This window comes from Chiloscyllium punctatum, chromosome 23 (genome assembly GCF_047496795.1).
Source record: "Chiloscyllium punctatum isolate Juve2018m chromosome 23, sChiPun1.3, whole genome shotgun sequence".
Classification (NCBI taxonomy): domain Eukaryota; kingdom Metazoa; phylum Chordata; class Chondrichthyes; order Orectolobiformes; family Hemiscylliidae; genus Chiloscyllium; species Chiloscyllium punctatum.
The window spans coordinates 52,538,487-52,556,943 of record NC_092761.1 but is presented as its reverse complement, the minus strand read 5'-3'; the positions used below and the strand labels follow the sequence as shown (position 1 = coordinate 52,556,943).

Genomic DNA, 18,457 nt, shown 5'->3' with positions numbered 1-18,457 from the left:
CTCATGGTAGGTTGATGGAGAAAGTGAAATTGCATAAAGTCCAGGGTGTACCAGATAGATGGACAGAGAACTGGCTGATCAACAGTAGTAGTGGAAAGGAGACCTCAAAATGGAGACCTGTGACCAGTCGTGTTCCACAGGGATCCACGTTGGATCACTGTTGTTTGTGATATACATAAATGATTTGGAGGAATGTATAGGTGGTTCATTAACCAGTTTGCAGATGACACTAAAGATTGGTGGAGTAGCAGATAGTAAAGGAAACTGTCAGAGAGTGCAACAGAATATAGATAGATTGGAGAGTTGGGCAGAGAAATGGTAGATGAAGTTCAATCCGGGCAAATGTGAGGTGATGTATTTTGGAAGATCCAGTTCAAGAGCCAACTATACAGTAAATGGAAAAGCCCTGAGGAGTATTGATGTACATTGAGATCAGGTCCATTGTTCCCTGAAGGTGGCATCGCAGGGTGGTGGAGTGGTCAAGAAGGCATACAGTACAATTTCCTTCATCGGACGGGGTATTGAGTACAAGAGTTGGCAGGTCATGTTACAGTTGTATAGGACTTTAGTTCGGCCCCATTTGGAATACTGTGTACAGTATTGGTCACCACATTACCAAAAGGATGTGGATGCTTTGGAGAGGGTGCAGAGGAGGTTCACCAAGATTTTGCCTGGCATGGAGGGTACTAGCTATGAAGAGGGATTGAGTAGATTAGGACTATTTTCATTAGAAAGACGGAGGTTGAGGGGGGACCTGATTGAGGTCTACAAAATCATGTGAGGTATAGACGGGGTGGATAGCAAGAATTTTTTTCCCAGAGTAGGGGACTCAATTACTAGGATCACACGTTCAAAGTGAGAGGGGAAAAATTTAATGGAGATATGCGTGGAAAGTTCATTATGCAGAGGGTGGTGGTGCCTCGAATGTGTTGCCAGTGGAGGTGGTAGAGGCGGGCACGATAGCATCATTTAAGATATATCTAGACAGACACATGAATGGACAGGGGGCAGAGGGATACAGATCCTTCGAAAATAGGTGACAGGTTTAGATAGAGGATCTGGATCGGTGCAGGCTTAGAGGCCAAAGTGCCTGTTCCTGTGCTGTAATTTTCCTTGTTCTTTGTTTAATTTGCCATACCCATGGTGCCTATATTAATAACAGAAGGTGAAGATAAAAAAAACTTATAAAGAACAAAGTCATCTTAATTCAATTCCTGGCTCTTGGGTTTGGGAAACTCAGTACCACTGCAACACCTCCCTGCCAGACTGCTGGAACATTGGGCCGGAAATCGCCACCAAAGCAGGCCATCCACACCACGCTGCTGGAATCCCAGGCTACAAGTCTCTGCAGAAGTTGGCCCAAAGGCCAAACTTGTTGCCTATCCCGGGAAAGAAGGCACTGCAAAAGCCACTCAAAGGAATTCCCAGGCTGCTGGATGCTGGATCAAAACCACGCAATGCCGAAGCCCCCACCAGCCTCTGCTGATGTAGCAGCCGATACTGGGTCCCCATGCTCAACCCTCTGCCAACAGCCTCCTCCACACTGATTCCAGAGTTCCTCTCTGGACTCACTGACTCTCTCACTATTGTCCTCGAGGTCACAGACTCCAGACTCACCAGCTGCCTTGGTGCTGTCTGTCAGAGTCCTCCTGCAGGCTCACCAGCTGTCTCCATGCTCCAGACTGCAAAGAAGACATCTTCATTCCGCTTTCTGCCAAAGAGAGATAAAAAAAGAAAAGGAAAGATAGAAAAAAAAAGCAGATGGAGTAGATTAGCCCTGGGCACAGGAACCCGGATGTTGCCTCCTCCTTCACTACCATCTTAGAAAGGACCTGGGTCTAGGTCTGAGAAAATAGTTCCCTTGGCTGGGACCCAAAAACATGAAGTCAGAGTCTCGGAGTAGGGGGTCGGCCATTGAAAGGAATGATCTCAGGGAATCAAAAGATATGTCGTCCAGTCAGGAAAAACAAGTTGAAGGTCAAGATCAACCATGATTGTATTGGATAGTCAACCAGACTGAATGGGCCAAATGGTCCAATCCTGCTCCTGCTTCTTGTGTTTTAGTGTTTGGTGAGCCCCAATATCTGAACTCCTAGTGAGAGTTTTCACTGGATCATAAATATGAAAATATTTCTGTTACTATTATACTTGCTGGAAATTGTATTGTAATTTTAACAAATTTGGAATAGCACATCAGGTGTTCCACAAAGCTGGAGCCCATTACCTGACATTCTTAAATAAACAATAAGCACATGAACGTAGGAAGAAACTGTATCCATTGGAGTGGACTCCACCCAATCAACAGGATCAAAGTTTACACAGGAAGGATAAATATGTGGAAAGGACTTTAAATCAACAGAGAGGGAGGAGGTTAGACAAAGCAATAGTTAAACCTAACAACCTAAAGATAGGATTTAAAAACTGAGAATTAATCATAAACAGTGATTGAGATAGTATCCACATTCAGAGCAATGTATAGAAAGTGATAACAAACAAAACTGGTAAAAACAAAATAGAAATTATGAAATTGAGGGAGCAAATGGTTACGGCTGAGTTAGATGGGGAACTAACTCATTTCTCTTTCTCTTTGTTCATTGTCTTGCCTATTGTGAGTTGTGTGGTATGTGGAACATCCTTTCCAGTCCTATTCAGGTCCCTCCCAACAACTCTATCTCTGGTACATTGATGACATTATCAGTGCTCTTTCCTCGTTCATTCTATAGAAAAAAAAATATCAATTTCCTTTCTAATTTCCACCCTGGCCTCACCTTCGTCTGGTCCATCTCTAATTCTTCTCTTCCCTTCCTGGATATCTCAGGGGTGACATGGTGGCTCAGTGGTTAGCACTGCTGCCTCACAGTACCAGGGACCCAGGTTCAATTCCAATATAGTTTGCATATTCTCCCCGTGACTGCGTGGGTTTCCTCCCACAGTCCAAAGTTGTGCAGGTTAGGTGAATTGGCCATGCTAAATTGCCCATAGTGTTCAGGGATATGTAAGTGAGGGGTAAATGTAGGGAAATGGGTCTGGGTGGGTTACTGTTTAGAGGATCGGTGTGGACTTGTTGGGCCGGATGGCCAGTTTCCACCCTGTAGGGATTCTATGATCTCTGTTTTCATTTCTGGAGATAGGCTCATCACCTGATACAAACTCACCAACTCCCACAGTTACCAGTCTATACATCCTTACACCCTGCTTCGTGAATGGGCTCTATTCCATACTCCCAGTTCCTCCATCTCCATTGTACCTGTTCTGATGATACCACCTTCCACAGGGGAGACCTCAGAAATGTCCACCTTTTTCCTCAACCAAGGTGCAGTGGAGACATTCAAAAAGGAGCTGAGGAGAGTACAGGTCCAACATGTACTGTTTAGAGGTATATTTAGGAGCAACAGGTTCACAGAATCCTGGATGTGGAGAACAATTCAGAACTGGATGAGGAAGAAGACAAGGGCTTTTAGTGAGTCTAAAGGGAGAAATTCAGCTGCGGCCCATGGAGGCAAACAAGAAGTGCAAGAGGGAACTTGAGAAAGCAATGAGAAGAGCAAAAAGGGGGCATGAGAAAAGACTTGCAAACAGGATCAGGGAGAATCCTAAGATATTTAATAAATATATTAAAGGGAAGAGGTTAACCAGGGAAAGGGTAGGGCCCACTGGGGACCATGGGGGCAACCTATGTGTGAAGCTGCATGATATTAGAAAAGTGTTAAATGAATATTTCTCATCAGTCTTCTCGTTGGAAGAGGAGAATGTAGGTACAGAATTCAGGAAAGGGATTGTGAGGAAGTTGCACATTTTGAAATAGGAAATGGGGAGGTATTACAGGCTCTGTCAGACTTAGGAATGGTCAACTCCCTTGGCTTGGATGAAATGCATCCCAAGCTGCCGTGGGAGGTGAGACAGGGGCTCTGACACAATTTTTTAATTCCCCTCCTGTCACGGGGGAAGTGCCAGAGGACTGTATTCACTCAGGAACAGGACATTGTTGTCGATATGAATACTGAGGCACGAATAAGTAGAATGGATGGCTTTGAGATATGTAGAGAAGAGGTGTTGGAAATTCTGGCAAGGGTGAAAATAGATAAGTCCCCTGGGCCTGATTGCATTTATCCTAGGATTCTCTGGGAAGCAAGGGAGGAGATTGCAGAGCCATTGGCCTTGATTTTTGTGTCCTCTTTGTCTACAGGAGTAGTGCCAGAGGACTGGAGGCTAGCAAACGTGGTTCCCTTGTTCAAGAAGGGGAGTAGGGATAATCCTAGTAACTATAGGCCAGTGAGTCTCACTTCTGTTGTGGGCAAAGTCTTAGAGAGAATTATAAGGGATAGGATTTATGCACATCTGGATAAGAATGATGTGATCAAGGATAGTCAGCATGGTTTTGTGAAGGGCAGGTCGTGCCTCACAAACCTTATTGAATTCTTTGAGAAGGTGACGAAGGAGGTAGATGAGGGGAAAGCGGTAGATGTAGTATATATGGATTTTAGTAAGGCGTTTGATAAGGTCCCCCATGGTAGGCTACTGCAGAAAATACAGAGATATGGCATTGAGGGTGAGTTGGAGGTTTGGATTAGGAATTGGCTCTCTGGAAGAAGACAGAGGGTAGTAGTTGATGGCAAAGATTCATCTTGGAGTGCCGTCACTAGTGGTGTTCCGCAAGGATCTGTTTTGGGACCATTGCTGTTTGTCATTTTTATAAATGACCTGGAGGAAGGGTTAGAAGGTTGGGTGAGCAAGTTTGCGGATGATACGAAAGTCGGAGGAGTTGTAGACAGTGAGGAAGGATATGGCAGGTTACAGCGGGATATAGAGAAGCTGCAGAGCTGGGCAGAAAGGTGGCAAATGGAGTTCAATGTAGCTAAGTGTGAAGTGATTCACTTTGGTAAGAGTAATAAAAAGATGGATTACTGGGCTAATGGTAGACTACTTGGTAGTGTGGAAGAGCAGAGGGATCTTGGTGTCCATGTACACAGATCTCTGAAAGTTGCCACCCAGGTAAATAGTGCAGTGAAGAAGGCATATGGCGTACTGGCTTTTATTGGTAGAGGAATTGAGTTCCGGAGTCCTGAGGTCATGCTGCAGTTGTATAAGACTCTGGTGCGGCCGCTTCTGGAATATTGTGTGCAGTTTTGGTCGCCATACTATAGGAAGGATGTGGAGGCACTGGAACGGGTGCAGAGGAGGTTTACCAGGATGTTGCCTGGTATGGTAGGAAGATCCTATGAGGAAAGGCTGAGGCACTTGGGGTTGTTTTCTTTGGAGAAAAGAAGGTTTAGGGGTGATTTGATAGAGGTGTACAAGATGATTAGGGGGTTAGATAGGGTTGACAGTGAGAACCTTTTTCCACGTATGGAGTCAGCTATTACAAGGGGGCATAGCTTTAAATTAAGGGGGGGTAGATATAGGACTGATGTTAGGGGTAGGTTCTTCACTCAGCGAGTCGTAAGATCATGGAATGCCCTGCCAGTAGCAGTAGTGGACTCTCCCTCTTTATGGGTATTTAAGCGGGCATTGGATAGGTATATGGAGGATAGTGGGTTAGTGTAGGTTAGGTGGGCTTTGATCGGCGCAACATCGAGGGCCGAAGGGCCTGTACTGCGCTGTATTGTTCTATGTTCTATGTTCTATGTTCTATGACTGGAGGACAGCTGATGTGGTTCAGTTTTTTAAGAGGAGTGGTAGAGATTGTTACGAACCAGGCTAGACCCCCTCAAAACTTTTCAAGAAAGTAGCCCAGGCCCTAACTTTTCTAGTTGTCTTAAGAAGGGGTAAAGTGGATATTCCAGGAATGATGCAGCTGGCCCAACCACTTGACTTTAAACAAAACAGATTTTTATTTACAGACTACTGAATTAAACACGAACAAAAGAGAACCAATTTTAGAATAACATAACCTTTCTGAAAAGTTAATTGACTCTAGCACAACTTAATGATGCTGTTCCAAATACTTGCAACATCCCCATAAACACTCCGTTGGCAAATGAAGGTAAAATCAGACACAGGTTCTTACAGGAGAGATGTCAGAGAGAGAGAAGTACCATGAAGCTGTTTCTTTGGGTCCAGCACCATCTCTGGGCTCCCAACTAAAACCTGACTGGCAGCTACAAACAGACTACTTCCTAAAACCAAACCAAACCAAACCAAATCCTGACCTGGGACAACTGGCCACTCCCCTTTTTTCAAGTATTTTCAGACATATCCGAACCTCAGCCTTTATGACCTCTCTGAATAAAAGAAAAGGACAGAATAACCTTGTTAAAGGAGCATTGTCACCACAACATGAACCAGAAAATTACAGACTGATGAGTCTCATGTCAATGATAGGGAAACTATTGGAGAAAATTCTGAAGGAGAAAATTAATACCCACTCAGAAACACATGGGTTAATTAGGGCTATTCAGCATGGCTTTGTCAGAGGGAGATCATGCCTAACAAATTTGTTCGAATATTTTGAAAATGTTATCAAGTGTGTGGATGAGGGAAGTTCAGCTTATGTCGTTATACGGATTTTAGCAAAGCTTTCGACAAGGTGCCACATGGACACTGATTGAGAAGGTTAAAGCACATAGAATTTAGTGAAACATGGCAAGATGGATCCGAAACTGGCTAAGTACTAGGACACAAAGGTTAGTGGTAGAAGGCTGTGCAAGTGACTGGAGGCTGATGTCTAACAGTGTATCACAAGGGTCAGTACTGGGACCCTTATTGTTTGTTATATACATAATGATATAGATGAAAATGTGGGGGATAATGTTAAGCAAAATTGCAGATGACACCAAAGTTGGTAAAGTGGCTAATAGTGAAGAAGATGGTTGTAGGTTACAGGAAGAGAAAGATGGGTTGGACAAATGGGCAGACCAGTGGCAGTTGGTATTTAAAACTGATAAATGCAAAGCGATGTATTTTGGAAGAAGAAACAAGATGAGGGAATATTTAACCGATAGCAGGACACTGGGTAGCTTAGAGGAACAGAGGGATTTTGAGGTAATTAGTCACAGATCGCTGAAGTCAGCAGAGCACATGAATAGGATAGTTAAGAAGGCATATGGGACATTCGCATTCATCAGTCATGGCATAGAATATATGAGCAAGAAGGTAATGTTGGAGTTGTACAGAACTTTGATTAGGCCATAGCTGGAGAACTGTGTGCAGTTTTGGTCACCTCACCACATGAAGGTGATAGTACTGTCGGAGGAACAGAAGAGGTTCACCAGGATGGTGCCTGAGATGGAGAAAGTGAGTTATAAGGAGAGACTAAATAGGCTTGAATTGTTTTCTTTAGAGCAGAGAAGGCTGAGGAGGACATGGGTGAGGGGTAAGTCCAGGGTGGATAGAGAGCAAGAGCTACCCTTAGTTGAGGGATCAATCATGAAGGCGTATAGGTTTAGGGTAAGGGGCAGGAGATTCAGGGGGTGTTTGGGAAATATCTTTTTCATCAGCGGGTGATGGGAATCTGGAATGCACTGCCTAGGAAGGTAGTGGAGGTCAGAAACCTTACAATATTTAAAAAGTGTTTGGATGAGTACTTGAAATATCATAACATTCAAGGATTTGGGACAAGTGCAGGAAATTGGGAGTAGCACGCCTTTAGTGGCCCAGGCCATTCTGTTATAACGTGACAGTTGTGTTCCTCTGCAACCTTGTGCTTATAGAAAATCGCACTATGGAAAACCTCTGTGGAAACTCGCTCTGTAGAAGATCACGAATAGAAACACGCTATACCCATACAGTACAAAGTTTGCATTATCCAAATAATATCCACAATTCGTCAGTCGCCACTTCGTGCTGACAAAATGCAAGTTATAGCAGACTCAATGGGCTGAAGGGCCTTTTATGCCCTGGATGAATCTATGAATCCATGAAGATTCCCCACCATTATGATTGATAGGGCCATCAGCCATGTCTGACCCATCTCCTGCCCTTCAACACTGAGCCCTTCTCTTCAAGCGATAGGTCCCCCTGGTCCTCACTTTCCACCCCAACAAGCGTTCAAAGGATCGTAAGCCACCATTTCTGTTACCTCCAACAGGATACCACCACTAGACACACAGACCCAGGTGGCACAGTGGCTCAGTGGTTAGCGCTGCACCATCACAGTACCGGGGCCCGGGTTCAATTCCAACCTCAGGCGACTGTCTGCGTGCAGTTTGCACATTCTCCCTGTGTCTCACAACTTTCCCCATGGGTTTCCTCTGGTGCTCTGGTTTCGTGTGCAGGTCAGGTGAATTGGCCATGCTAAATTGCCCATAGTGTTAGGTGCATTAGTTAGTGGGAAATGTGTCTGGGTGGGTTACTCTTTGGAAGGTCATTGTGGACTTGTTGAGCTAAATGCAGGGAAATGAATCTAGATCCTTTCCCATCTTGACAACATTCAATAAAGACCATTCCCTCAGGACAGTCAAGTTCATTTGTCCTCAATCCCAATATCTCCTCATACCCCATGCAGTTACAGAAGATATTATTTACTTCCCATTTACTGCCTCCCTCTTTACCATCCAAGGCCTCAGATACACCTTTCAAGTCAAGCAGTCTTTCTATTCTACCCTATATGCTGCTCACAATGTGGTTTTCTCTACACTGGGCAGACAAAATGCAGACTGAGTTACTGCTTTGTAGAACACCCACACTCTGTATATAAAAGTGACCCTGAGCTTCCTGTTGCCTGCTACTTCAACATACCACCACCATGTTCCCACGACAACATTTCTGTCTCGGGAAGGAAATACATCTAAGTATATATAAACTATGGTAACAGCATGGTGGCCCAGTGGTTACCACTGTTGCTTTGCAACACCAAGACCTGGGTTTGACTCCAGCCTTGGGCAATTGTCTGTATGGAATTTGCACATTCTCCCTGCATCTGTGTGGGTTTCCTCTGTAAGCTCTGGTTTCCTCCCACAGTCCAAAAAATGTGCAGGTTAGGTGGATTAGCCATGCTAAATTGCCCATAGTACTCAGGGATGTGTAGGTTAGGTGCATGAGTCGGGGTAAATGTAGAGGAATGGGTTTGGGTGGGATACTCTTCAGAGGTTAGGTTCAACTTGTTGGGCCAAAGGCCAATTCCACACAGTAGGAATTCTAATTCTGAAACACGGAACTAGTTTATTGTAAATAAAATCTACTTAAGTAAAGTTGTAAAGGTTATTAATAAAAAGTTTAAACTGGAAATATTTATAATGACCCTTCTTGAAACCTAACATATAACCTCAAGTCTGGGGAATTAATAGAAAATTCTGCAAAAGTGTTACCTTAAGAATGCTTTGGGGCTTTTCACTGAAAGACTAAGGTAAAAGGCTACTCCTTTGAAGGGAAGTTAACTCAGACTTTGACAGTGTTCAACAATTAAATAGCTTCATTACACCCACCATAGGTGACATCTATGGAGACATATCATAGTTTCTGTGACTCCTGTCAAACAACTTGTCTTCTTTGCAAATGCAACATTTTCCTTGTTTCAGCCTGTCTCCTTTGCTTTGTGAAGTTTTAATTCCAAAAAAATTCCATAACATATTGATACATTCAGTCAATGAAATCTTTAATTAATATACCAGACATTCTCATAATACTAGGAGACATCACCCTCTGGGTAAAATCATTTTTCTTCATATTTCCTCAAAACCTTCTGCCCCTTATCTTGAACATATGACCCCTGGTCATTGATCCCTCCATCAAGGGGAATATTTTTCTTTGTGCCTACACTGTCTACGCCCCTCATAATTCTATACATCTCAACTGCATTCCCTCTCAATCTCCCCTACTCTAAGGAAAACAATCACAGTTTGTCCAATCTCTCTTCATAAGTGATAATCTTTAACCCAGGCAACATCCTGGTACATCTCTTCTGCACCCTCTCCAGTGCTATCAATACTGTTCTATAAAGTGCACAATACTCTAGCTATGACTTAACCAACATTTATATAGTTCCAGTATAATCTCCATGTTCTTAAACTCTATGCCTCAACTAATATACCATATGCCTTTTTAACCATTTTTTCCATCTGTCCTGATACCTTAAAGAACAGGTGTACATGCGCACCAAGGTCCCTCTGATCCTTCCCAGAGTCCTATCATTCATCATGTATTCCTTTGCCTTGTTTGTCCTGCCCAAGTGCATCACCTCACATTTATCAAGAATGAATTCCATTTGCCACTGATCAGTCCATCTGACTAGCTTAAAAATATCCTCCTGTAATCTAAGACTATCCTCACCACTATTCACAACCCCACCAATTTTTGTATCATCTGGGAACTTACTGATCAGCCCTTCAACAATCTAGTTTCAGATGACAAACAGCAAGGGCCCTGACACTGATTCCTGTGGGACCTCACTGCACACAGACCTCCAGTCAGAAAAACATCCCTCAACCATCACCCTCTGCTTCCTGTCACTCAGCCATTTTTGGATGCAATTTGCCTAACTTCCTTGGACATCGTGGGCTCTTACCTTACCTTAACAAAAGCCTTGCTGAAGTCCAAGTAGACTACATCTAAAGCATTACCCTCATTGACACACCTGGTCACCTCTTCGAAAAATTCAATCAAGTTGGTCAGATATGAGTTCCCTTCAACAAAACTATACTGACTACTCTTCATTAATCACTGTGTTTCCAAATGCAGATTAAATCTGTCCCTCAGAATTGCTTCCAATATTTCACCTACCACTGAGGTGAGGCTAAATGGGCCTGTTGTTTCCTGGTTTCTCCCTTGTCTCGTTCTTGAATAACGGTATCACATTGGCTGTCCTCCAGCACCTCTCCTGTGGCCGGATGATAAGGGAATATTTTGGAAATTAAAAATTTTTGAAAACATCTTGCTATTTCCTCCTTTGCCTCACTCAAATAACCTGGGATATATTTCAGCCAGCCCTAGAGATTCATCTGATTTTAAATCTGCCAGAGCACTCAGAACCTCCTCTCTGACTGTGCTAATCTCTTTAATTGTTTTACAGACCATCTCCCTGATTTCTATCAAGTAGAAAGATAAGCAGCAATTAGCATGTGTGCAGGGTTTAAGTTCGAGGCAGATGAGGAATGAAGCAAAAAGGAAGGATAACTGAGGACATATTACTAAATGTGATGGAAATCAAGAGTATAAGAAAATTAGCATTAAGGTGCTTTATCTGAATGCTCATAGTATTCGTAACAAAGTAGATGAATTAACAGCACAAATCATTGTAAATGATTATGATCACAGAGGCATCACAGAGACATGGTTGCAGGGGGTTGAGAACTAGCAGTTAAACATCCAAGGATTTACAACTTATGAAAAAGACAGAGAGATGGGCAGAGGGGGTGGGGTTGCCTTGAAATTAAATCTATGGCACTGAATGACATAGGATCGGATGATGTGGAGTCTATGTGGATGGAATTGAGGAACCACAAAGGCAAAAAAAACCATAATGGGAGTTATGTACTGACCTCCCAGCAAGAAGTACCAGGAAATAAATAGGGCATGTCAAAAAGGCAAGGTCACGATGATCATGGGGGACTTCAATATGCAAATAGAATGGTTGAATAATGTTGCCGGTCAATCCAAAAAAGAGAATTTATAGAATGTTTACAAGATGGCTTTTTGGAACAGCTAATGATGGAGCCCACAAGGGAACAGGTTATTTTGGACTTAGTGCTATGTAATGAGTCAGACTTTATAAAAGATCTAAGGGAACATTTAGGAATCAATGATCACAATATGGCAGAGTTCAGTCTGCAGTTTGAAAGAAAGAATGCAAAATTGACTGTCATGGTGGTACAGTTAAATAAAGGTAATTACAGGGGCATGAGAGAGGAATTGACAAAAATCGATTGGAAGCAGAGCCTAATGGGGAAGACAGTAGAGCAACAATGGCAGGAGTTTCTGGGTGTAATTGAGAACACAGTACAGAGATTAATTCCAATGAAAAGAAAGATTACCACAGAGCGGGGTGGGGAGGGGGGGGTGGGGGTGGATTAGACAACCATGGCTGACAAAGGAAGTCAGGAAATGTATCATAGAAAAAGAGAGAGCCTATAAAGTTGCCAAGAGCACTGGGAAATCAGAAGATTGAGTAGACTACAAAAACAAACAGAGGATAATAAAGAGACAAATAAGGAAGCAGAGGATCAAACATGAGGGTAAGCTAGCCAGTAATATTAGAAATGATAGTAAAAGTTTCTTTCAATACATAAGAAACAAACGAGAGGCAAAAGTAGAGATTGGACTGCTCCAAACTGATGCAGGAAAGCTAGTGATGGGAGATAAGGAAATAGCTGAAGAACTTAATAAATACAATTAAGGAGAGTCAAGGGGCAGAGTTGAATATGGTAGCCATTAAAAAGAGAAAGAACTTGAAAAGCTAAAAGATCTAAAAATGAATAAATCCTCTGGCTCAGATGGGCTACATCCTAGAGTTCTGAGGGAGGTGGCTGAGGAAATAGCAGAGGTGCTGACTATGATCTTTCAAAACTCACGGAGTCAGGGAAAGTCCCAGATGATTGGAAAATCGCTATTATAACCCCCTTGTTCAAGAAAGGATCAAGACAAAAGATGGAAAATTATAGGCAGATTAGCCTAACCTTGGTTGTAGGTAAAATTCTAGAATCCATCGTTAAGGATGAGATTTCTAAATTCTTGGAAGTGCAGGGTCACATTAGAACAGGTCAGCATGGATTTAGTAAAAAGAGGTCACGTCTGTGAGAATTCTTTAAAGAGGTAGCAAGTAGGTTAGACCAGGGAAACCCAGTGGATGTTATCTACCTAGACTTCCAAAAGGCCTTTGATAAGGTGCCTCATGAGAGCCTGCTGAGTAAGGTGAGGGCCCATGGGTTCGAAGTGAGCTACTGACATAGATTGAGTATTGGCTGTCGGACAGAAGGCAGAGAGATCAGATAAAAGGTTCTTTTTTGGAATGGCAGCTGGTGAAAAGTGATGTCCTACAGGGTTCATTGCTGGGGCCGAAGCTGTTCACTTCATATATTAATGATCTGGACAAAGGGACTGGGGCATTCCGGCAAAGTTTTCTGATGATACGAGGTTAGGTGGACAGGCAGGTAGTACTGAGGAGGTGGGGAGACTGTGGAAAGATTTAGACGTTTAGGAGAATGGTCCAAGAAATGGCTGATGAAATGTAATGTGAGCAAATGCGAGGTCTTGTAATTTGGGAAAAAGAGCACAGGTGAGAACATTCATAAAGCCAAAGTACAAAGGGATCTGGGAGTGCTAGTGCAGGATTCTCTAAAGGTTGACTTGCAGGTTGAGTCCATGGTTAAGAAAGCAAATGTAATGTTGTCATTTATTTCAATAGGGTTAGAATGTAAAAGCAGTGATGTGCTTCTGAGACTTTATAAAGCTCTGGTTAGGCCCCATTTAGAATACTGTGTCCAGTTTTGGGCCCCAAACCTCAGGAAGGACATACTGGCACTGGACTATGTCCAGCGGAGATTCACACAGATAAACTCTGGAATGGTAGGCCTAACATACGATGACTGGCTGAGGATCCTGGGATTATATTCATTACTGTTTATAAGATTCAGGGGAAATCTAAAGAAATTTACAATATAATTCATGGCTTAGAAAGGGTGGATGCTAGGAAATTGTTTCCAAAAGGCAGGGAGACTAGGATCCGTGAGCACAGCCTTAGAATTAGAGGAGGTCGATTTAGAATGGAAATGAGGAGCATTTCTTCAGCCAGAGTGTGGTGGGCCTGTGGAATTCATTGCCACAGAGCGCAGTGGAGGCCGGGACGTTAAATGTCTTCAAGGCAGAGATTGATAAATTCTTAATCTCACAAGGAATTAAGGGATACGAGGAGAGTGCAAGTAAGTGGTGTTGAAATGCCCATCAGCCATGGGCCAAATGGCCTTACTTCCACTCCTATTTCTTATGGTCTTAGGTCTTATCCACATATTGTCCCTCTCACTAGTGAAAACCAACCCAAAGTATTCATTTAGAATCCTACCTACATTCTCTGGACCCACACACAATTTAGCACACTGGTCCTGAACGGACCTTACATTTTTCCTTGTTATCCTTTTACCCTTAATATACCTGTAAAAACAATCTTGGATTTGCCTTCATTTTACCTGCCAGTATCCTTTCACATCCCCTTTTAGCTCTCCGAATCTCCCTTTTAAATTCCCTCTTGCACACTGTATATTCCTCTAGGGTTTCTGCTGTTTTGAGCCCTCTGTTCGTGCCATTAGCCTCCCTTTATTTCTCTCAGTCCAATGAAATGTGTCTCTTGATATCCAGGATTCACAGGATTTGATAGTTCCAACCTTTTTTTTATTGGAATATGTTGGCTTTGTACTCTCCATATTTCCTTCTTGAATGCACAATCCAAGGTGGATCATACTCCACCTGTTACAATTACCTCCCACCCTGCATCTGCCTATCACCATCCCACTTACCTTTCCCCACCTTCCCCCCATTTATCTCTCAGCACCCGCCCCCTCCACATTTCTGATGAAGGGCTTATGACTGAAATGTCGACTTCCTGCTCTGCAGATGCTTCCTGACTGGCTGTGCTTTTCCAGCACCACACTCTTCCAACTCTGACTCTTCAGCATCTGCAGTCCTCACTTTCTCCCAGATATCTCAATGAAGTCAGGAGAAGTCAATAATTAGGGAGATCAGGAAAACATTGAGTAAAAAACAAAGAAAATACAATGGAAACCTTTAATTTTCACATAAATTGAAAGAAACAAAACTAATGAAAGCAATTAATTTCTTGGATATATTTGGGATTGCTTCCAACTTAAAATGATATACAACATATCAAATCTAATTTTGAGTAACAAACTAGAATTAGCTAATGACTGGATGATGAGGGAAAATTTTGTGAATAGTGACTATAATACAATTAAAGTTGATTTTAGATTTGAGAGGGAAAATGTGAGTGATAAAACAAGGCTTTAAAGTTAAGTGAGGCTAATTTTAAAAGCATGAGATGGTAATTGAATGGAGTAATCAAACTGAACAATTAGTGGACAAGTGTATAGTCAAATGTATACAGAATACATTCACAAGAGTTATTTGGTATAGTCCAAGAGCAGATTATATTTCTAAAAGCAGAAAATAATTAAATATTTTATTTAATTTAACTTGAAGGGTATTGGAGAAAATAGTTAAAAATCACACAATACCAGGTTTTAGTACAACTGGTTTATTTGGAAGCACTAGCTTTGTTTCCAAATAAACTTGTTGGACTATAACCTGATGTTATGGGATTTTTAACTTAGTCCGCCACAGCCCCAAACTGGCATCACCAAGTCCTGAAGCAAATAATGAGACTTAATCTTGACAGTCTGATATTTCTTTTAAGACCTACTGGTTAAAAACTAAGTGGTAAATTTGAAGAGGTATTAGTTAAACTTACCAAAGTTTTCTTGACTTGGAATTTGTGCCATTGAATTGCAACGTTTCAAATGAGCCTCCATTGTCTAAAAAGGACAATGGGAAAAAGCAACTCTTGTCAGCTTAACATCCATCTGCCAATACTAACTGAGTATTTTGAAAAATTTGAATTGACAAAAGAATAGACCTGTGAAGGTGAGGTCACGTCTGTCTAAAGCTGGTGGAATATATAAACGCAGAAAATGATTAGATCTGGCAGTATCTGTTGAGCGAGAAACAGATTTTTCACTGATAATTAAAATTCCCATCTTATTTTCAAAACCCTTCACAATCTGAACCATCTGGATCTCTATGATTTCCACCAGCTACAGTCACCTCCAAGATCTCCTTTAATTCTGCAGGAATGAACACCCCAGATACTAATTATTCCCCCATTGGTGGCTGTGCCTTCAGCTCCCTATGTCCTAAAATTCAGAATTCCCTCCCAAACCTCTTTTCCTCTCTCTGTTCTTTTAAGATATTCCTTGAAGTCCACTTTGTTGATCACTTATCCCAGTACCTCGCTCAAAGCCAATCTCTGCTCGGTGATGTTCCTGGGAGGTGCATTATTTTTATATCAATACACTAAAGATGTTATATAAATGGAAGTTGTTGTTAGCAATGGTTAATCCCACGGCTGCACATGATGAAAGATTAATGTGTGCCTGGACTCTCACAGCCAGCAATCTAATGGAAAATCTGTCTATACAGGGTTTGAGTCCAAATCAGCTCATGGCAAATTTCAAAGGACATGCACTGCCGGGCAGTTTCTTCCTTCTCTTCGGACTCTGGTGGTCTATGAAGTATCCACTCAAATTCTTCCTGAAGAAGAAGAAAACATCCCGACTATGCTTCGAGCGGGTGGAATTTGCTGAGGGGATAGCCAAAGCTGTTTTCTCACTTGTGGGTGAGTATTCTCAGTCTCTGAGGGATTGTTGCCAAAGAATGAACTGATCAGTTGGTGAGGCATTTATCCTCAGAGTGGCTGCTCACACACACTCTCACTCTCGCATACTCACACACCTCCCTCATACACCCTCACACCCTCCCTCACACCTTCCCTCACACACACGCACACTCACACCCTCTCTCATGCTCACTCTCACACACTCACACACCCTCCCTCACACAGACTAACACACTGTCACAGTGACCTCGCACAGACACACTAACACACTGTCATAGACTCGTATGATACCTACAGTGTGGAAACAGATCCAACAAGTCCACACTGACCCTCCAAAGAGTAACCCACCCAGACTATTATCCTATATTTAACCCTGACTAATGTACCTAATGTACACATCCCTGGACACTATGGGTAATTTAGCATGGCCAGTTCACCTAACCTGCACATCTTTGGACTGTGGGAGGAAACGGGAGCACCCAGCGGAAACCCACGCAGACATGGGGAGAATCTGCAAACTCCACACAGTCATCCAAGGCAGGAATGGAATCCAGGTCCCTGGTGCTATGAGGCAGCAGTGCTAACCACCGAGCCACCATGCCACCCTGTCACTGTGATTCTGCACACACACTAACACACTGTTGCAATAGAATAAGGGAGTCCCTGGAGGTATACAAGGAATACTGGAGTTTATTGAAGGAGGAAATCAGGAGGGCGAAAAGGGGGCACGAGATAGCCTTGGCTGAGAAGTTTAGGGTGAATCCAAAGAGGTTCTTTAAGTGTATTAAAGGCAAAAGAATAACTCGAGAGAGAATAGGGCCCCTCAAGGACCAAAATGGACATGTGTATGTCAAACCAAAGGAGTTGGGTGAGATTCTCAACAAGTATTTCTCCTCAGTGTTTACCATGGAGAAAGACATGAAGACTTGCAAACTTGGGGAAGGTAGTGGTGATATCTTTGGGACAGTCCATATCACAGTCGAGGATATGTTGGATATATTAGAATGTATGAAGGTGGATAAATCTCCTGGTCCAAGAGCACTGCAAGAAGCTAGAGAAAAGATTGTGGGCGCCCTGGCTGATATTTCTGCATCATCATTAGCCACGGGTGAGGTCCCAGAAGATTGAAGCCTAGCGAATGTTGTGCCATTATTCAAGAAAGGTTACAAAGAAAAGCCTGGGAACTACAGACCAGTGAGCCTAACATCTGTGGTGGATAAGTGACTTGAGAAGATTCCTGAAGGATAAGTTATACATGCATTTGGAAAGACAGGGTTTGATTCGGAGTAGTCAGCATAGCTTTGTGAGTGGGAGATCATGCCTCACAAATTTGTTAAGAGTTCTTTGATGAAGTGACCAGGAAGGTTGACGAGGGCAAGCAGTAGATGTAGTCTGTATGTTTCAGTAAGGTTTTTGATAAGGTTCCACATGATAGGCTGCTCTGGAACATGAGATCACATGGAATCCAGGGGGTGCTGGCAAGTTGGATACAAAATTGGCTTAATGGTAGGAAGCAGAGGGTAACAGTGGAAGGATGCTTGTCGACTGGAGGCTTGTGACTAGTGGAGTACCTCAGGGATTGGTGCTGGGTCCATTGGTGTTTGTTATCTATATCAATGATTTGCATGAGCATGTACAAGGCATGATTGGCAGGTTTCCTGATGACACTAAATAGGTGGTATCATGGACAGTGAGGAAGTTTCTCAGAAATTGCAGCAGAACATTGATCAGCTGAGGTAATGGGCTGAGAAATGGCAAATGGAGTTTAATATAGGTAAGTGTGAAGTCTTGCATTTTGGAAAGTCAAATCAAGGTAGGAGTTTCAAGGTGAATGATAGGGCCTTAAGGAGTGTAGTGGAACAGAGGGATATTGGAGTTCAGGTTCACAGTTCTCTGAAAGTGGAGTCACAGTTAGACAGGGCAGTGAAGAAGGCTTTTGACACACTGGCCTTCATCAGTCAGGGCATTGAGTATAGAAGGTGGGAAGTTATGTTGCAGTTTTACAGAACATTGGTGAGGTTGCACTTGGAGTATTGTGTTCAGTTTTGGTCACCTTGCTATAGGAAGGATGTTATTAAACTGGAAAGAGTACAGAAGGAATTTACAAGAGTGATCTGACTTATCGGGGGAAGTTGCTCAAGCTAGGCCTTTCTCTTTAGAGCATCGGAGACTGAGGGGGGACCT

At 42.8% G+C, this 18,457-nt stretch overlaps 1 protein-coding gene across 1 annotated transcript in view; it reads left to right on the top strand.

Moving 5' to 3' along the window:
- tmem45b (transmembrane protein 45B) overlaps positions 1-18,457 on the top strand; it is a 50,956-nt gene that overhangs the window by 9,770 nt on the left and 22,729 nt on the right. The window contains exon 2 of the mRNA XM_072593002.1: positions 16,078-16,273. Coding sequence (XP_072449103.1) covers positions 16,099-16,273 — 175 coding nt within the window. The 5' untranslated portion in view covers positions 16,078-16,098. The remainder of the gene's footprint in view (positions 1-16,077; positions 16,274-18,457) is intronic.